The sequence below is a fragment of the Rhinopithecus bieti genome, unplaced genomic scaffold, assembly GCF_001698545.2.
Source record: "Rhinopithecus bieti isolate Rb0 unplaced genomic scaffold, ASM169854v2 scaffold_14215, whole genome shotgun sequence".
In the NCBI taxonomy this organism is placed as follows: domain Eukaryota; kingdom Metazoa; phylum Chordata; class Mammalia; order Primates; family Cercopithecidae; genus Rhinopithecus; species Rhinopithecus bieti.
In genome coordinates, this window is record NW_016808057.1 from 567,730 (window position 1) to 589,391 (window position 21,662).

The 21,662-nt window shown below is 38.6% G+C and overlaps 1 protein-coding gene across 1 annotated transcript; it reads right to left on the reverse strand.

Annotated features, from left to right (window-relative positions):
• Positions 1–14,541: 14,541 nt before the first annotated feature.
• Positions 14,542–15,276, reverse strand: LOC108537707 (U1 small nuclear ribonucleoprotein C). The gene has a single exon (XM_017885375.1). It carries the CDS (start codon positions 15,233–15,235, stop codon positions 14,756–14,758), a length of 480 nt encoding a protein of 159 aa, XP_017740864.1. The 5' UTR covers positions 15,236–15,276; the 3' UTR covers positions 14,542–14,755.
• Positions 15,277–21,662: the final 6,386 nt, after the last annotated feature.

The following is a 21,662-nucleotide window of genomic DNA, read 5'->3' on the forward strand; positions in this document are numbered from 1 at the left end:
TGTCGGACAACTAGAAAACTAGAATCCTATTATAAAAGTCGAGAGAACAAAAATGGAAAACACCTTTGGTATTTTGTTCTGTTGTTTTGTTCCTTGTTTTTTTGGATAGCTGTATTCACCCTAGGAAACCTTTATGATCTTTTTGCAATCTGTGATATATAATAAACCATTTATATCTTCCTCTGTTTCAGAACCCTAAAACCCATACTTTGAAATTTTGACAATGTATTTTTTTTTTTCTGGACTAGTTATATTGAAAACTGGCTTTTCTCTGTCCTCAGAAGTATTGCTACTGAACTTCATGAATTAAATTTAATACTGCAAGCCAAAATGTTTTTTCCACTTTCTGAAACTACAAAAATATTACTGGTGGGGTTACTTTGTGAATCAAGCCTTAGGCTCTGGATGTCACTGTGTTCCTTCACGTTGGAGATTTTTCATTTTCGATTAGACTGAAGCACAGACACAACACAGGCAGAAGAGCTTATTCAAAAGTAAAAATGTAATTACAACCTTTTTCTTCATGATACGGAAAACTGTTTTTTGCTGGGCTCTTCCACTGATGTTGTTTTACATAAGAAATTGGAAAGCCTCTTCAGTTTTTGGATTTTTTTGTTTAGTTTAAAATATGTCCTCTATATTCTATAGGACATTAAAATCTCTGTACTAATATTGTGTCCAACTTATCAAGACAATTATTGTGCAAAGATTTCAGTTTTTATATATATTTGTTTCACTGCTACCTCATTGTACAATTAGAGGAAATTCATTTTATTCTTTGTATCCAAATCTGTTTTGTAGAGTAGAAAAATTCATCCCAGGGAAGAATTTTTCATAAAGAATGATAATATTCATGACTTGAAACAGTTTTCAGTTCTTCTTACATATGACAGTTCACATGTATAAATAGTAGTTACACTTTAATGCAGTTCATCTTCAGGTACTCTGACCTGGAAATGAACAATTTTAGTAATTAAGAGGGATAGGATTTGAGAACAGTAGTGAAGATAGATTAAGCAACAGTGGTTTTACATTTTAAGTAGTAGGACAATAATAATCTTGACAAAATCTTGGCATTGCTAATTGAGAAGTTTGAACTTTATCAGTTACGATTTTTGTTTTCTGTGGCTGCAATCTAATATGCAAATTTATTATGCATTTTATAAAGGAGATTTTTTACCAAAAATCAGTCTCAACTCATGATAGTAAACAAAACAATTTCAATGGACAATTTAAAGAGAAGAATTGTGCTTTTTTCCTGCATCTTAGCAGAGATAAGTGGATCAAAACAAGAAGAATAAAATTGTTAGCCAGGGATATATCTGGTGCCTAGGGTACCCTAGTATTCTTCATTATGAATATCAACAAATTACATTTTATTAAAAGTTGTATAATTTCCATATATTGAAAACAAGAGATTTGGTAGTATGTGGACCAAATATAATATTTTAACTCATTTTAGAACTGCCTTTCAATCATGACTGTAATTACACATAACTGAGTAGCATAGTGTTACATCTATTTTCTTCCCACAAGGAAAATGTATGGGAAGAGTTGGGAGGCTTCAATCCTTTAAAAGTTTGATCAAAGAGCTTCTGAAATAATCTACTTCTTAATGTGTTATTTTGCTCAGCCAATGGGAGAGATTTATTTGAGGCAAAACATTCCCTCCTATTAAGGTAAAATAGAGATAGTAGTTGGTGATGTACTGAAAATAACTTAGTGTGTTCAAGGTCCTCAAATGTACAAAAACCACTACCATTCCTATACACCAACAGCCAAGCTGAGCGCCAAATGAGGAAGGCAATCCCATTCACAATTGCCACAAATGATAAAATACCTAGGAATACTGCTAACCAGGTAGGTGAAAGATCTCTACATTGAGAATTCCAAAACACTGCTCAAAGAAATCAGATGACACAAACAAATGGAAAAACATCCCATGCTTATGGATAGGAAGAATCAATATCATTAAAATGGCCATACTTCCAAAAACAATTTACAGATTCAATGCTGTTCTATCAAACCACCGACAACATTCTTCACAGAACTAGAAAAAAATATTTTAAAATTCACATGGAACCAAAAAAGAGCCTGAATAGCCAAGGCAATCCTAAGCAAAAAGAACAAAGCTGGAGCCATCATGTTACCCAACTTCAAACTATACTACATGGCTACAGCAACCAAAACAGCATGGTACTTTGACAAAAATATGCACATTGACCAATGGAATAGAATAGAGGCCCAGAAACAAGGTCACACATCTAGGATCAACTGAACTTCGTCAAAGCTGACAAAAGCAAGCACTGGGGAAAAGACTCCCATTCCATAAATGGTGCTGGAATAACTGGCTAGCCATATGCAGAAGATTGAAGCTGTTTCCCCTCCTTATACCACCTACAAAAATCAACTCAAGATGGATAAAAAACTTAAATGTAAACCCCAAAACTATAAAAACCCTGGAAGATAACCTAGGCAATACCATCTTGGACAAAGGAGTGGGCAAAGACTTCACGACAAAGACACCAAAAGCAATCACAACAAAAGCAAAAATTGACAAATGAGATCTAGTTAAACTTAAGAGCTTCTACACATCAAAAACTGTTGACAGAGTAAGGAGACAACCTACAGAATGGGAGAAAATATTTGCAAACTATGCATCTGACAAAGGTCTAATATTGAGCATCTATAAGGAACATAAATTTACAAGAGAACTCCATTAAAAAGTGGGTAAAGGACACAGACACTTCTCCAAAAAAGACATACATGCGTCCAACAAGCATATGAAAACTCAGTATCACTGATCATTACAGAAATGCAAATCAAAACCATGAGATACCATCTCACACCAGTCAGAATGACTATTAAAAAGTCAAAAAATAAAAGATGCTGGCAAGATTACGAAGAAAAGGGAACACTTATACATTGTTGTTGGGAGTGCAAATTAGTTCAACTATTGTGGAAAGCAGTGTGGCGATTCCTCAAAGAGCTAATTGCAGAGCTGCCATTCAACCCAGCCATCCCATTACTGGATATATACCAGGAGGAATAGAAATCATTCTACCATAAAGACACATGCATGCGAATATTCATTGCAGCACTATTCACAATAGCAAAGACATGGAATCAACCTAAATGTCCATCAGTGACAGACTGGATAAAGAAAATGTGGCACATACACACCATTGAATACTATGCAACCATAAAGAATGAGATCATGTCTTTTGCGGGACCATGGATGGAGCTGGAGGTCATTATCCTCAGTAAACTAATGCAGGAACAGAAAACCAAATACCACATGTTCTCACCTATAAGTGGGATGAACTCATGAACACAAAGAAGGGAATAACAGACACTGGAGTCTATTTGATGTTGGATGAGGGAGAGGTGCAGAAAAAGTAACTATTGGGTACTTGGCTTAATACTCGTGATGAAATAATCTGTACAACAAACTCTTGTGAGTAGAGTTTGTTTATGTCACAAACCTTCACATTTACTCCCAAACTTAAAAGTTAAAAAAAGAATAAAGGACAACCAAATTACTTTTACATGAATCTCTTGGTTTCCTCATGTTCTGAAACTTTGTCTCATTCTTCAACTTCTTAAAATTGTTTGTTTAAAAAAATCAATTACTTCTAGCTCAATGGACAGAACCACCTTGGATGTAAGTGCCCTAAACCCCTTTCATCCCAGTCACATGGGATGGCTCTTCTGTTGGTTGCTTATTGTGGGATCTTGCTTTGTGCTGCCGGTGTGAACATGGGCTGTGTACTTTACATAGGATAGACCTGAGTTCTGTGTCCTGCAGGAGATTCTGCTTCTTCCCCAGCTATAACTGCAGACAGGCAGAATTATTTTTAGATAAGCAGCTCATATCTGGCTCCTAGCTTTAATTGCAGAGCCTGATTTTGAGCCATGTGACTTGTGTCAGGTAGGTTTGATAGCAATCCCATCAGACCATTAAGGCCCTGGTCTCAACATCCCATAGCTAGACCCAAATTCCTTTGAGCCATGAGACTTAAGTATTCATATTACTGAGTTCCTTTCTATTTCTAATCCATGGAGATTTTTTCTTGTCTTCAACTACACATGTATGTTTATACATCTATACCTATACATACATTCTACATCTATAACTATATCCATTGTATTTAATCTATCATTTTAAGTGCCAGCTGCTGGAAAGGGGAGGTTTTTACATGCTCTCAATATGCCATCTTGACCTGGATAGTCTCTTAATGCTGGTAAAATGCATTCTACTTTCCGGTAATGCAGTTTACTTGTTAGATTTTAAAACAGGCTTTCCCCCACCATTATAATCAACTTCTTAAGAGGCATAGAATTTTAAATTTAGATAATTTCAATTTTTCTGTAGACAGTTGTGCATCATATGTTCTTTTGGTGTTGAAATTTTGCTTGGCCATAACTGCTAACTTCAGGTGACAATCGGCTGGCTGTTTTCAGGTTTGGTGCAAGGAATTGTAGTGGCCCCCAAGCTTCCTGACCGTGCATATGTACATCACAAAGTATTCAATGGAAAGAGGTGAGCACTAGGACAAAGTATTTATATTTTTCATTAGAACCGTCTAATTCACTGGGAGTGGGACCGATTTACATTTCACCCATTACGTAAAGAGTTTCATGTGGAAACATGAGTTGATTGGCACCATATTTCTGATGTCTTCCAGCCGTGTTTAAGGGCCCTTTATAGATTATATCTCTAGCAGCTGCTCTTTGACCCATCTTTTAAATCTGGCTGTACTTTCTTCTTCTGGTTTTAAGTCGTTTTGCTATGAAGTCTACAGTTTAATGAAAGGAAAATATCATCAGTAACTTTTGCCAAAATGGATGTGAAGAGTCTTTGAACTGTTGGACTGTCCTTGTAGTTTTCTTTCTGGTATCAGTTGGTGTAATGCAATCTTTTCATTCTATTAATAATATGTTATGCATGGTCACATCCCTGGTTAATTAGACTTACAGTTTTCAATTAACAGTATTTTTTGATGATACATTATTATCCTTATTAGTGAGGTCATAGACTATGTTATAACAAAGACTGAAGATTCTATTGTCAGCATAATCCTGAAAGGGCCATTTAACTTTATGAAATGTATCTGGCGAAGGAACTTCATACTTTGTTTGATGTATAATTTGACCCCCATAAAGAACCAAAATGATTCTCTTTTCCCTCCCCTTCTTAGAATAAAATGTCTAGGACTTTAGATAATGTGATTGTTTCTCAGTTACAATGAATAACATTGTCAGGACCTGAAATCTGAATTTTAAAATGTTGAGTAGATGAGCAGTCAGATATGCAACAGTTTATCATGTCTTTGGATGAAATTTATAGTTTTGTATGAAACTGATTAACTCCATTAGATTTTAATTATTGTTCCAAAATCAATACTTTTATGTGTATCAGGCAATTTCATTCACTTTTCTGAAAATGAAGGTGGAGCTGGGGTGGACAGATTCTTTTAGTTGACATTAAAAATACTCTATTTGGTTTAGATTGTTTATTTTTTCCCCTACTGTTTAAATACAAAAGTTGTAGGAATCAGAAGATTTCTAAAGGTTTTTATCTGAACTGTCCAGCAGCTATTGGACAGTTGATTTTTCCTGCTTTTGTCTTCCCAACTGAGGAGGCTGTAGATTGAGCTGATGCTCTTGGAAATTTGCCAGTGGCCTCCATGGTGTGATGAGGAGGTAGAGTCAGGTGGGGGTACTTTCCTATAGTTCCACCTGCTTCTTCCCTATGCTAAATGCCGTGGTCAACTTTACAGAGAATAATCAGGTGAGTCATTGCTTTGCCTGGTTATTACATTCCCCAAAATGTAACCACCATTCTGACTTCTGTGACCTCTATCTTTTTAAGTCCTGTGAAGAAGGTTGTATTATTGTCTGTAGTTACAGTTGAGAAAACTCAGACTGAGATAGGTTAAGGGTTTTGCTCCACGCCATATTGTCTGTTGGTGACAGATTATAGGTGCTAGAATCTCTGCCTTCTACAGCATGCTTTCTGTTCTTATCTTAATCCCAGATAACAGGCTACACAACAAAGCTACAAATGAAAACAGCCCTTACTCTCAAGGTGTTCCAAGTTTGTCACATCGTATCCCATTGTTTTCCAGAAAATGTTTTCAAAAACACCAAATCCAAAATATTCTCAAACTTCAGCAAAATCTGGGAAACAAATAAGATACAAAATATATAAACAGAATAGGAAGAAATACTCATCCAACTTAGTCTGGGGAAGGTAGAGCCGGGGTTTGTTCTATTGATATTTTTACAGAATGATGATTCCTAGGTTGACTTTGGGAGAAATGGGACCGATAATGCCTGTTTTCCATGAGAATTCTCTTCTATATAACTTTTTGCAATTTAGGGAAACCTGTGTTATTCTGAACATTTTTCAGTTATTTTAAGGCTAACATGTGTTTTCCTGTTAATTTATGTGTCTTGGGAAAATGTTTTTGACTGAGAATGAGTCTCATTGCCTTTATTAGGTGAGATGCATCTCGAAAAGCATAAACTGGGTCAGAAGAGACCCAGCCTTTGACCACAACAGATCTGCTCATGTGCATTGCTACGGAGTGACATTAGGGCTTGTCTGTGTCTGCCTGAGGACACAGTCTTCCTAAGTGTTTTTGGAAATATGGAAGCATGCATTCAGTTGTCACTGATCCAGAAGGGGGTTATTATTGGCATTGAGATCCTCAGGGCCTGGAAGTGGAGGGTCTTGCACGCCATATTAAAGTTTTGAATTTCACTCTGCCAGCAGTGGTGAGTAATTGGAGGCTGAAATTATTTTGGGGAGAAGCTTAATCTGGTGGTGATGGAGGGCAACTTTCAGAGGCAAAGGCCAGGGACTAGGCACCAGGTTAAAGGTGTATATGAAATAACTGACACAAGCAGAAACAAGGTGTGTTTAGACTTTGGGAATGAAGGACAGTTAGCTACATCTGCCTCAAATCCATCTCAAATATTGCTGAGAGAAAAAAGGGATGTGTTTCATATTTTGGGGCTTGAAAGAAGGAGGTGCTGAGGCAAAGGAGAAGCTTACTTAACACCAGGTGTAGCACAGAGGTAAGAAGTCTCTCCAATCCCACCCAGTCTACACTCATTAAGCTGTTGTTCTGACAGTCATGGCAACATTCTGTTCTTTAATCAGTGCCTAAAAGTGATCTGAACATTACTCAAATGCTTCCCTTCCTCAGCCCAAAGCAAATCAAATGTTGGTCCCCAATGCAAGAATAAAATGTATTAGTGACTTCTCTTCAGGCAGCAGTGTTAACAGAGCTACACAGAAAAGACAAACATGCTTCAAATGTCTTGGGAACTAATTTGGAGTTCAGCTATTTCAGGTCACAATATAAGAAAACTACATTTTTTTTAAAACAGAACTTTTCTATGAATTTTGGCAATTAAGTGAAAAATACATGAGACAGAAAAATCTGGAAATCTTAATTCCAAATTATTTCTCTCAGGGATTTAGTTGGATTAGTGAATAGTTCAGCTGAGTTTTAAGAGCAAGTCCAGTACTATTTTCTACATGAGATGTCTTCTAGATAGTAACTTCCCTCAGAATAGGGGAGAAGTCTTAATCATTTTGTGTATCTTAGTGTCTATCCTTGTACCTTGCTAATAGTAGGTGCTCAATAAATATTTATTGATTGAATTGGTGACGCTTGATAAGTATATCCAGAAGCAATAGTTTTCACTATAGAATACATTATTTATGAACTGACATGTTTCTTATTCAGCTACACAAATCTCTTAATTACATAATGATCTCTTGTTTTAATCTGTATTTTTTGTTATTTTAACAGGTGTGCTTCAGCAGGGCACAGCATTTAGCAATTTAAATTACTACCATATTCAGTATTTGTGGCAGAGGAAGTCTCATCATTCTGACAAGGGCTGGAGCTGACAGTGTTTTGAGTTTAAAATCCTTCTTAGAGAAGGATAATGTACACAAATGCCTTGCTTATATTCCAAAAGAGGGTGGGTAGAACTGGGACCGTAGCCACATTCAACAGAAGCCCTCTATGTGCACATTGGTTGATTTCTAATTGTGAAGCTCTTTATTAGCTTAGTGATAATATACACAACTATATCTGTATGTATGGTAAGATGTGTTTAGCACTACCTGTATAATTGCACAGGTAGTCAATATGGCTTAATAATTTGGGGACGTCTCTAGTTTCATCATTACTAGCTTACAGTATTGCCATCAATTCCTAACCAGAATTTCAGTGTCCACAATAGAAATTCTGAGCACAAAATGAGTTTGATACATTACAAAAAGCATCACTTAGACTTTGTCAATTTTCCTTCCTTCTGATTAGAGGTTAATTCCTAAAGGTAGTGCCTGGAATGTAAACAACCAGCATGTAGTTGCTGGGGGAGGAAGTCAGGTACTGTTCTGAGCTTAGTGTCATGAGGGCTCAATGCATTTTGATGACATCTCTGAATGACTTTTGTCCCAATGAGTTGGACTTGCTTCTGAGGTTTCCATTTCAACAGTGTCACTAAGTGCAGGGTTTTGATTATACTTTGGATCTGCATCATTTTAGAATGTTGATTATTCAGATTCTGGGAAATGAATGTCTAAGAGCATGCGCTTCAAAGTTTAAGTCTTGTTTCCACCAATGAGGAGCCTCTGATACTGGGCAAGTTAAATAACCTCAGTAAGGCTTGGTTTCCTCACTTACAAACATGAGAGGAATTAATAATGGTAGCTGCCTCATCAGGCTGCCTGAAGGTTAAAGGATAGATTAAAATGCTTGAGCAGCACTTAGTTTAGGATCTGGCAGTTCATAATTGCTCAGTAAATGTTAGCTATTATTATTTACTTCTGGTAAGCCTACTGGCTCTTATGCCATTTATCTCCAATGGTAGAGATGTCAAATACTCTCGTAGATAACATTTTCAAGAGATAAGTAACATGAGGTTGGCTCAACCTTGGAAATGCTGCATAAGACTTGACTGATCACTCTTTTCAGCTGAGAACTGGAGGGAACAAAACATGTGACAGGAATAGGCTGGGTGTGCAATATTGTTTTTCTCAACTAGAAGTTGAGCCCGTTCTAATGTGAGCAGAAAAGATAACCTGTGTGTTGATGAAATGACATTGATTCAGCATAGACATGTGAAGAGCTACTAAATGTAATCAGATCTTATGCAAATCAAATTCCTGGAGCAGCATTTCAATGACAACTCTCCTACAAGTAACACTTATTTCAGTATCCAACTTATGCTCCATTAAATGAACCCAAGTTTTTTTTGCTATCCCTAAAAAAAACCTGTTAATAGGAACTCCAAGTCAGGTTTCATACATCTATACCTCTTTCTGTGATTTACATTTGAATAGCAAATATATAAATATCTTCTAAGCCAAAAATAAAATTCTAAGACCCTCCAACCACCTGAATGGCCCCTCTCCTCTCAGCCAAGGGCATTCCAAAGTTAACCTGAAAAAGCAGTTCAGGCCATGATGGGAGCGCAGAGGGTGGACATACTTCATTATACTCTCCTCCCTTTTGGAATTCAGGAAAGCTGACCAGCACTAACATCAACACAAACCGTCAGTCTGATAGGAAACATAATCTATTCTCTCTGAAGCCTGCTACCTGGAGGCTTCATGTGCAGGGGAAAACCTTGGTCTCCACAACCCCTTCTCATAACCCAGACATTTCTTTCTGTTGATAATAACTTTCAACCAATTGCCAATCAGAAGAAATTTTAAATCTACCTGTAATTTGGAAGTCCCCACTTCAAGCTGTCCCATCCACCCTTCCAGATGGAACCAATGTAAATCTCACCTTCACTGACATATGATGTCTCCCTAAAATATATACAAGCAAGCTATACCCTGACCACCATGGGCACATATCATCAGGACCTCCTGAGGCTTTGTCACGTGCACATCCTTAACCTTGACTAACTTTCTTTCTTTTTTTTTTTTTTTTTTGTGACGGAGTCTTGCTCTGTCGCCCGGGCTGGAGTGCAGTGGCCGGATCTCAGCTCACTGCAAGCTCCGCCTCCCGGGTTTACGCCATTCTCCTGCCTCAGCCTCCGGAGTAGCTGGGACTACAGGCGCCCGCCACTTCGCCCGGCTAGTTTTTTGTATTTTTTTTAGTAGAGACAGGGTTTCACCGTGTTAGCCAGGATGGTCTCGATCTCCTGACCTCGTGATCCGCCCGTCTCGGCCTCCCAAAGTGCTGGGATTACAGGCTTGAGCCACCGCGCCCGGCAACCTTGACAAACTTTCTAAATTGACTGAGACTTGTCTCAGATACTTGTGGGTTCACAATATACATACTCACGCATATGTTAAAGAACCAGAGATTTTGAGTTGTAAATAAATGAGTTAAGTGCTCCTCCTTAAATTACATTGAAATAACAGTTCAAACTTATCTGTAAAGAGCAGTTTAGATGAGGTCAAGATGTTAGTGCCAATTTCTAAGCTAGATCCGGAATTTCATTTGGTGAAATTTTGTATTAGAGGAAAAATATTGTGATAGTTTAAACCAAAAGTATTTTGATTTTGCTTTGGACATATAGTCATGAAATATTTTCTTAGGTTTTAGTGAGCTTCAAAATATTTAAGTTTTAATCTGCCAGTTTTATTTAGACACCAGAAACTAGTGTATACATGGGTATGTCTACATTTGAAGCAGGAAGTTGAGTTACTCACACCATGTCTCTTTTGTTCTCAACTCGAGCAAATTACTATTTACTAAAGGAAATATGAGTTGAACTTTACAACAAAAGAAATCCGGTATTGTCTGCCTAGAAAGCCTCTTTGTGCAAATACACTCTTCCTGAGTTTGGAAACTGTATCGTCTTTGGCCACTTGAAATAAAACTGGTTATTTTGACCTAGATTTCTAAAATCTAAAGGTTGATGCTTTGAACATCTTTTTAATAAACTTGCAAACTACCTTGAAAATGTGAATTTTCAGTGGGAATAGGTGAGTACTGATTCAGAAGCCATTATTCCTGCTGCAGAAATGCATTTTAGTAGGAGAAAAATGAGTGACACTTCCTATTTCTCATGTGAGATTAACCAAGAGTCAGTGTGAAAAATGGCTTCTGAGGAATGGTTTCATGGGAAGCAGAACAACTTAAGTTTCTGAATATTCAAGGTGATAGGCTGCAAAGGAAAGAAAATTCTACCCTTTCAGAAGGAATGTGAGGTCACTCTCTTAACCTTGGCAAACTCTAGCATATCAGGGGCAATGTAATAATTAAAAACTCATTTCACAGCAGCTGATTAAGCTTTGATTCATAATTATACTGTCTTTCAAAAGTCTCCTCTATCTGAGCATTTTGAAAATATGATGGCTTCATTATTTGTTATATTTCCAAAGTTAGAGCTTCAAAGGAACTGCAAAAACTTTCTCAATCATGTAGAAAATCATGAATAAAACATGCATATCCAGAATTTTAAATTAAAGTAATTAGACCACATTAGAATCTTAAGAAAAAAAAAAGATTTAACATCCGTGTCAATGTGGAGAAAGATGCCTTTTCATTAAATTACATCTCCTTCCTGTCCAACATTTTAAGCTGTCACTTTTAATGTAACGTTAGAAAAATAATTACTGTGATCAAGATAATTTTAAAAAGTAAATGTTAGAAAACTCAGACCACAACATTTTCACCGTATCTCATTTCAATAATTTTTTTTTTGTATAAATTATTTGGAATTAGCTAAGCAATATCCTGAAATTTACAGCAGCTTTCTGGGTCCAAGTTATGTAAGCAGAAGGCTGATGCTTAACCAAAGACCCAGATGGTTCTGGGAGGGCCAGCAGATATGTACAATCTGCAGACTCTCACTTGTCTGCGAGATAAAAACATTTAAGGACTGGGTGTTGACATGCAGTACAGCTCAGAGGCAGCTCTCCACATGAAAGTGCAAAGCTAAATTTGAGACCCGAGAGTGTGCATTCAGAAGACTCCCAAATTTAGAGAAAATGCTAGCAAGCCAAGGAAGATCAAGGTATGTCCAATGCAGAACCATGGAGAGGTAGAGATGGTCCTGTGGCACAAGTATCACACAGTCATACGTCTATTTTAATTAAGCATGTTCCATATACATACTATGTTAAATTTTTCTTTCCCAAATCCCACTTCTGGGAGGCTGGGAAACTTTCCAATGTCCTGGAGAGTTTCCTTGGTATTTTCTTGTAGTAGTTTCATAGGTTAGGATCATAGATTCAAGTCTTTAACCCATTTTCGTTTGACTTTTGTATGTGACAAAAGATAATGGTCTAGTTTTATTCTTCTGGTTTTCTCAGCACCATTTATTATAGAAAATGTCTATGAGACACTTCTGTTGTTACTGTGGAAATCAAGGGAAACAGTTAATTTTATCCACTAACATAATTTTGTCTGTTAGCATAAAAACAAACTGCCAGTGATGCTGCTCCAGGAGCAGTACCTTGAGGCTCACTGTGTTAGAGCAATGGTTTTTAATCCTGGTTGAACATTAGATTCACCTGGGCCTTACTTTGGCCACTCTGGTTTAATTGGTGTGCGGCAGGGTCAGGTCAGCTGCAGGTTTAAAATCGTCACCGGTGATTCTAATAGAGTGGTTGAGAATTACTGAGCCTCAGTAATTGTATTATAATCCCACCCACTGAACTTGAGGAAAGAGTCTCATTAGACTAGAGGCTCCTTGTCAACTTGCTTCCGCATAAGGTGGGTATCCAGCATGCTTTTGGGGGATAATCTGTTTCTCTAGAATACCAAAGGGCTGATGTTTGGACTTGTCTGGGTGTATAGAATTTTTGGCATTGGGTCTATGAGTTTGTCTGGAGTAGTCAGGGTTTCTGGAGAAGTCAGACTTTCCCTTGATGTGTCTGAAGGGGTTGGGTGACCTGGTCAATCAGGGTATTGGGTAAAGTGTTGTATCTCTCCAGCTTCTCATAACCCTGTAAAGACCTAGATAATATTCTGCTTTGTCTGTGGGACGTGAGAATAGAGATATCTAGCTGGTACTCACTTTCCCATCAAAGTTCTCAAAACTTGGCTGTTAGGCTTCTAAGAGATGACAAACCTAAGTTCAGGGAGAAGATGCCTCCAGTTAGAGGTTGAGAATAGGGCTAGATGTAGGGGAGACTTTATCCAGCTCACACCCTGTGGGGGCCTGTCCTGCAGACCCTGACCTAACGACTGATGAATAATGTACACTGACAGATATCTTGCCTGTCCGTCTGGCTGAGGGTCCAGGCCCCCTCACAGACACCAAGGAAGGTGATACAGAGTCAGCAGCCAGGCCTCGACTAGTTGGCCCTGCCGGCATTTATTCAGCACACATTAAATGACAAAGGCTTCAAGTCAACATACCTGTGGGTAATTGATCTTGTCATGCCCCCACCCACAGAGCCATCCTGCCTGTGAATGATTAAAGGTTAGTCTTAGGACCACATGAGTAAACAAGCTATTTAGATAAACTACATTCCTTTGTGTTTGCACCCTAAGCTCTCTGGCTTCTGATAAGGGAATCTGGCTGCCTTCAGCCAAACTATCTGAAGTTATGTAAAACTCCCTGGCCTTCTGAGAAGGTTTGCTTCTTTCTATTCCTATAATTTCTTCTGCCACTCTGACTGACCTTCCACAACACCCCAGTCTGGACTTCCTACCCTTCCTCTCAGTAGCTTACTCTGACATGGCTCTGCCCAGGACTGGGTCATGTTAGGCTGTGTGGGTGGAGAAACTCCTGACTGCTGGACCACAACTCCTACCTCTGAGCTTTTGGTTGTAAGGAATGGACTGAGAATGTTCATGAGGGAGGATGGGGTCTGTGAATAGACTGACAGAGCAAATTTTGGTTTGCTCAGACTCTCCTAGTTTTAGTACTGAAAGTCCTGCATCCAGGACTCATATGTAAGCCTAATTCTGAGTCCCTGTCCTGCACTTAGCATTTCTTTTTCTGTAAAGTGGGGATGGTAATACTGGTTACTACAATGACTAAACGACAACACGTAGAGACCTAACAGTTCCTGGTACAGTCATCACTTAATGGTGTTTCTTTTCATTTTAATTTTGTGGGTACATAGTAGGTGTATATATTTATAGGATATATGAGATACTTTGATATAAGCATTATGGAGAATGGGGTGTCTGTTCCCTCAAGCATTTATCCTTTGTGTTATAAACAATCCAATTATACTTTCAGTTATTTCAAAATGTGTAATTAAATCATTATTGACTACAGTTGCCCTGTTGTGCTGTCAACTACTAGATCTTATTCTTTCTACCTATTTTTTTGTACCTATTAACCATCCCCATCTCTTCCCCAATGCCCCTATTACCCTTTCCAACCTCCAATAACCATCCTTCTGCTCTCTATCTCCATGAGTTCAAACGTATGAATGAAAACATACAAAGTTTGTCTTTCTATGCCTGACTTTTTTCACAATGACCTCCAGTTCCATCAGTGTTGTTGAAAATGACTGCAACTCATTTTTCATGGCTGAATAGTACTCCATTGTGTATACATACCACATTTTCTTTTTTCTTTTTTTTTAAGAGTTGACAATTTTATTTTCACATTTCCCAATATAAATGAAAACTGCATCTTTTTTGTCCTACTTCTCCCCTCCAAAACTATTCTCTTTGATAGGACCGGGGAGCAAGTCTTCCCTATGCTGTTTAGAAAACTCAGTATTACAGCAGCATGATCTCCTGGTGAAGCAGAACAGGTAATATAAAACTGATACAATGAGGCCTCCCCTCTATCCTTATCTGTCTGGTCGAGTCATTCCGGGCCGAGTGGGCACCATCATGGGACGGGCAGGAGGTCTCATCATTGGGGGCCCAGGCATCATTGGCATGTGGCCTCCCATGGGCGGCCTCATTCCAGGAGCAGGTCCCACTGGCATCATCCCAGGAGGAGGAGGGCCCATCATTGGCATCATGGGAGGGCCCCCCATATAGGGTGCTGGCATCATACCAGGGCGAGGAGGACCCGGAAGGCTGGGGGGAGGTGGTATCATCGCCCCTGCAGGAGGAGGAGCAGAGAATGGAGTAGGAGGTATCTTTCCTTGTTGAAATGCAGCCGTTGTTTTGTCAATCAGGCTCTGAGCCTGCTCTTCCATCCATTTCTGATAATAGTCTTTCACATTCTCTTTGTGTTTCCTTCCACTGCAGTGTGTCTTTCTCACAGATGGAGAGTCATGGGTGAGGTATGTATCGCAGTAGTCACAATAAAACTTGGGCATGTTGCTCTGCAGGACGTTGGCCACTCCGTTACGTGACGCCCGGAAATACATACCACATTTTCTTTATCCATGTATCTGCTGATGGACACTTGGGTTGCTTCCAAATTTTGGATATTGTGAACAGTGCTGCAACAAACATGGGAGGGCAGATATCTTTTTGATATACTGATTTCCTTGCTTTTGGGTATATTCCCAGCAATGGGATTGTTGGATTGTATGGTAGCTCTATTTTTAGTATTTTTGGGGAAACTCCAAACTGTTCTTCATGATGATTTTACTAATCTACATCCCCACCAACAGTGTATAAGGGTTCCCGTTTCTCCACATCCTTGCCTAGCGTTTGTTATTGCTTGTCTTTTGGAAAAAAGCCAATGAGCTGGGGATGAGATGACATCTCATTGTAGTTTTGATTTGCATTTGTGTGATAATCAGTGATGTTGAGCACATTTTCATATGCCTGTTTGCCATTTGTATGTCTTCTTTTGAGAAATGTCTGTTCAAATCTTTTCCCAGTTTTAAATTGGATTATTAGTTTTTTTTTCCCTAAAGGATTCTTTGAGCTCCTTATGTATTCTGGTTATTAATCAGATGGGTAGTTGCATATATTTCCTCTCATTCTGTGGGTTGTCTCTTCACTTTGTTGATTGTTGCCTTTGCTGAGCAGAAGCTTTTTAACTTGATGTGATCTGATTGGTCCATTTTGGTTTTGGTTGCCTGTGCTTGTAGGGCATTATTCAAGAATTTTTTGCCCAGACCAATGGCCTGGAGAGTTCCCTTGATGATTTCCTTAATAGTTTCATAGGCTGAGATCGTAGATTTAAGTCCTTAATCCATTTTGATTTCACTTTTGTGTATGACAAGAGATAATGGTCTAGTTTCATTCTTCTTTCAGTTTTCCCAGCATCATTTATTATAGAGACTCTCTTTTTCCCAGTATATGTTCTTGACACCTTCGTCAAAAATGAGTTCACTGTAGGTGTATGGATTTGTTTCTGGGTTCTCTATTCTGTTCAGTTGGTCTATGCGTCTGTTTTTATGCCAGTATCATGCTGTTTTTGTTCCCATAGCTCTGTAGTATGATTTGAAGTCAAATAATGTGATTCTTTCAGTTTTGTTCTTTTTGCTCAGGAAAATTTTGGCTCTTCTGGGTCTTTGTGATTCCATATAAATTTTAAGATTGGTTTTTCTATGTTTGCAAATAATGTCATTGGTATTTTGATAGAGATTGCATTGAATCTGTAGATTGCTTTTAGTATTGACATTTTGACAATATTGAGTCTTCCAATCCTTGAACTTGGAATATTTTTTCATTTTTTTGTGCTGAGGCAAAAGACCCAGGTGCTGAGGCAAGAGACCGAGGGCACGAGCTGTTCCAGTACAATAAAATATATAAAGTAAGAAGTTATACTAGATATAGATCATAGATATGATTATATATGAATATAATTAATCATTAGTTTGTAGGAATTACTGTTTTTTTTTTTTTTTTTTNCCTCGTGATCCGCCCGTCTCGGCCTCCCAAAGTGCTGGGATTACAGGCTTGAGCCACCGCGCCCGGCCAGCAATTACTGTTTATTCCAATATTAATCCTCGCTCTACAGTCATAACCTAGGAAAAACTAGGCCATACAGAGATAGGAACTGAGGTGACATAGTGAGAAGTGACCAGAAGACAAGAGTACGAGCCTTCTGTTATGCCCGGACAGGGTCACCAGAGGGCTCCTTGGTCTAGCGGTAATGCCGGCATCTAGGAAGACGCCCATTGCCAAGCGGACCCTGGTCTAGCGGTAGTGTCAGTATCAAGGAAAAACACCCACTACTTAGCAGACCGACTCCCTTTCCCCGGAGGAGTTCAGAGAAGACTCTACTCCACCTCTTGTGGAGTGGTCTGACTAAATGTTAATTCTGTTTTCAAAAAACCAGTTTTTTGTTTAGTTGAACTTTTGCACTGTTTCTTTTCTATTGCATTTACTTCCGCTCTGATCTTTATTTCCTTTCTTCTAATTTTGGTTTTGGTTTTCTCTTGCTTTTCTAGTTCTTCAAGATGCATCATTAGGTTATATATTTGAGGCTTTTCTTCTTCTTGATATAGGCACTTATAGCTATGAGTTTCCCTCTTAGTACTGCTTTCCTTGTATCCCATAGGTTTCGATATATTGTGTTTCCATTATTTGTTTTAAGAAAATTTTCAATTTCTTAATTTCTTCATTGACTCACTGGTCATTTAGAAACGTATTACTTAATTTCCTTGTACTTAGATAATTTCCAAAATTCCTCTTGTTTTGATTTCTGGTTTTGGTGTGTGCTTTTTCAATACAGCAGGCAGCTGAAACTATTTAAAGAATACCTCAACATTTCATATAGTAAGTCAGATAAGAAACCTAGGAAGCTTTGCTAAACATCAGAAGTTTAGGTGGAAGAGCTCATGTGAAGATCATAGATGTTGAAACATTTGGGAGTGTCCTCAAAGATGAGTAGAATCATGACAAGCAAAGGATGTAGGGAGATGTTCCAGGTATAGGGAATAGCAAGACAAAATAGAGGTAAGGAAACATTAACTGTGTGTAGGGATTATCGAACTTGGGTGATTTGGCTGGAACAAATAATTGTAGAAACAGATAAATTAAAAAGGGTAAATTGGGAGACTTTAAAGGCAAGGTGAAGGGCTGGTTAATTTAGTACAGTTTAGAAATGTTGAAGTGTGAGTGTTTTAAAAAATTTTTCAGAAGAGAACACAATAAGCAGAAAAAATAGAACATGAAATATGTCTGAAGAATATAAAAGCATTCCTTCAAGTAAATACTAATTCTAAGAACGGATGCCAAGTGATTTTTCAAACACTTACCAAGAAATTTTCTTTTTTGTTAAGTTCTGGGGTACATGTACAGGATGTGCAGGTTTGTTGCATAGGTAAACAGGTGCCATGGTGGTTTGCTGCACAGATCAATCGATCACCTAGGTATTAAGCCGAGCATGCATTAGCTGTTTATCCTGGTGCTCTCCCTCCCCAACCCTGCAACAGGCCCCAGTGTGTGTTGTTTCCCTCCCTGTGTCCATGTGTTCTTATTGTTCAGCTCCCACTTATGAGTGAGAACATGCGGTGTTTGGTTTTCTGTTCCTGTGTTAGTTAGCTGAGGATAATGGCTTCCAGCTCCATCCATGTGTCTGCAAAGGACATGATCTTGTTCCTTTTTATGGCTGCATAATATTCCATGGTATACATGTACTACATTTTACAAATCTGGTCTATCATTGATGGACATTTGGGTTGATTCCATGTCTTTGCTATTGTGAATAGTGCTGTAATGAACATATATATGTGTATATCTTTATAATAGAATGATTTATATTCCCTTGGGTATGTACCCAGTATTGGGATTGCTGGGTTGAATGGTATTCCTGGTTCTAGGTCTTTGAGGAATTGCCACACTTGACTTCTACAATGGTTGAACTAATTTACATTCCTACCAACTGTGCAAAAGCATTCCTATTTCTCCACAGCCTCATCAGTATCTGTTGGTTTTTGACTTTTTAGTAATAGCCATTCTGAGTGGCATGAGATGGCATCTCATTGTGGTTTTGATTTGTATTTCTCTAATGATCGGTGATATTGAGCTTTTCTTCGTGTTTGTTGGCCACATGTAAGTCGTCTTTGGAGAAGTGTCTGTTCATGTCCGCCGCCTACTTTTTAATGTTTTTTTTTTTTTTCTTGTAAATTTAAGTTCTTTGTTGACTCTGGATGTTAGACCTTTGCCAGATGGATAGATTACAAAAATTTTTTCCCGTTCTGTTGTAGGTGGTTGTTCACTCTGATAGTTTCTTTTGCTGTGCAGAAGCTCTTAGTTTAATTAGATCTTATTTGTCAATTTTTGCTCATGTTGCAATTGGTTTTGATGTTTTTGTCATGAAATCTTTGCCTGTGCCTATGTCATGAATAGTATTGCCTAGATTTTCTTCTATGATTTTTATAGTTTTGGGTTTTACATTTCAGTGTTGAGTCCATCATGAGTTGATTTTTGTATAAGGTATAAGGTAGGGGTCCAGTTTCAATTTCTGCATATGGCTAGCCAGTTCTCCCAGCACCATTTATGAAATAGGGAATCCTTTCCCCATTGGTTGTTTTGTCAAGTTTGTTAAAGATCAGATGATTGTAGGTGTGTGGTCTTGTTTATGAGTTCTCCATTCTGTGCCATTGGTCTATGTGCCTGTTTTTGTACCAGTACCATGCTGTTTTGGTTATTGTAGCCTTGCAGTATACTTTGAAGTCAAGTAGTGTGATGCCTCCAGCTTTGTTTTTGCTTAGGGTTGTCTTGGCTATACAGGCTCTATTTTGGTTCCACATGAATTTTAGAATAGTTTTTTCTAATTCTGTGAAGAATGTCAGTGGTAGTTTAATGGGAATAGCATTGAATCTATAAATTACTTTGGGCAGTATGGCCATTTTCACAATATTGATTTTTCCTATCCATGAACAAGGAATGTTTTTACATTTGTTTGTATCCTCTCTTATTTCCTTGAGTGGTAGTTTGTAGTTCTCCTTGAAAAGTTCCTTCACTTTCCTTGTTAGCTGTATTCCTAGGTATTTTATTCTCTTTGTGACAATTGCAAATGAGAGTTCATTCATGATTTGGCTCTGTGCTTGTGTGTTGTTGGTGTACAGGAATGCTTGTAATTTTTGCATTGATTTTTGTATCCCGAGACTTTGCTGAAGTTGCTTATCAGCTTAAGAAGCTTTCAGGCTGCCGGGCGCGGTGGCTCAAGCCTGTAATCCCAGCACTTTGGGAGGCCAAGACGTGCGGATCACAAGGTCAGGAGATCGAGACCATCCTGGCTAACACGGTGAAACCCCGTCTCTACTAAAAAATACAAAAAACTAGCCAGGCGAGGTGGCGGGCGCCTATAGTCCCAGCTACTCAGGAGGCTGAGGTGAGGCAGGAGAATGGCGTGAGCCTGAAAGGCGGAGCTTGCAGCGAGCTGAGATCCGGCCACTGCACTCCAGTTTGGGCAACAGAGCGAGACTCTGTCTCAAAAAAAAAAAAAAAAAAAAAAAGCTTTCAGGCTGAGATGATAGGGTTTTCTAGATATAGGATCATGTTATCTACAAACAAGGACAATTTCACTTCCTCTCTTCCTATTCGATACCCGTTTATTTCCATTGGCTCGATTTCCCTGGCCAGAACTTCCAATACTATGTTGAATAGGAGTGGTGAGAGGAGGGCATCCCTGTCTTGTGCTGGTTTTCAAGGGGAATGCTTCCAGCTTTTTCCCATTTAGTGTGATATTGTTTGTGAGTTTGTCATAAATGGCTTTTATTTTGAGATATGTTCCTTCAATACCTAGTTTATGGAGAGGTTTTAACATGAAGGGATGTTGAATTTTATTGAAGGCCTTTTCCGCATCTATTGAAGTAATTATGTGGTTTTTGTCACTAGTTCTGTTTATGTGATGAGTTACGTTTATTGATTTGTGTATGTTGAACCAGACTTGCATCCTAGGGATGGAGCTGATTTGATCATGGTGGTTCCAAGTGTTGTTCAAAGAGGAAAGAAATGCCCTTAAGAAGCTGTCTTAATAAATGTGTGCTTATAAATACTGGGAATCAAGGATACTCTATCCTTATCTCTTTAGGAATTCCTGGAAGGGCTCACTCTTCTAAAATAGCTATCAACTTAGGAGGTATCAGTCAGTCATTCGAATTGTAGTCATTGTATTCCAACAATGGGCCCAGGAGCACATCATGCACTGAAGATGGAAAATAATGCCTAAAAGGACTATTTCCTGCCCTCAAGTAACCCAGTCTACTAGGAGACTGGGTTGGAAAGGAAAAACCACTAAGATAGAAATTATCAAGTGGATCCCAATAGAACAGTGTGTGGCCAGCCAAATGATTCACTTTTTAGATCCTACAAAACCAGTTACATTCTAGTCCTAAGACCTACTATTACTGTTTTCTTTATTGCTCTACCTCAGTTGTATACCTAACATTTGAATAGCACGTAAAATGGAATGCACATTTCTCCCACAGCAAATGCATCAGGCTGTCTTTATTTTGATCACAAATACATAAATCACAAGATGCCTCTTTAAAGTTCATCTTAGGGAACAATATAACTCAGTCTATGAGCAATTTAGAATGATTTACAATCATCTTCTCATTTAAAAACAGCCCTACTCGGGGCGGAGCAAGATGGCTGAATAGGAACAGCTCCAGTCTCCAACTCCCAGCACGAGCGACACAGAAGACCGGTGATTTCTGCACTTTCAACTGAGGTACTGGGGTCATCTCACTGGGGAGTGCTGGACAATCGGTGCTGGTCAGCTGCTGCAGCCCGACCAGCGAGAGCTGAAGCAGGGCGAGGCATTGCCTCACCTGGGAAGCACAAGGGGGAAGGGAATCCCTTTTCCTAGCCAGGGGAACTGAGACACAC

What these genes read in the sequence shown, in the direction of transcription:
- LOC108537707 (XM_017885375.1), bottom strand. Translation starts at nt 15,235, where the DNA reads ATGCCCAAGTTTTATTGTGACTACTGCGATACATACCTCACCCATGAC.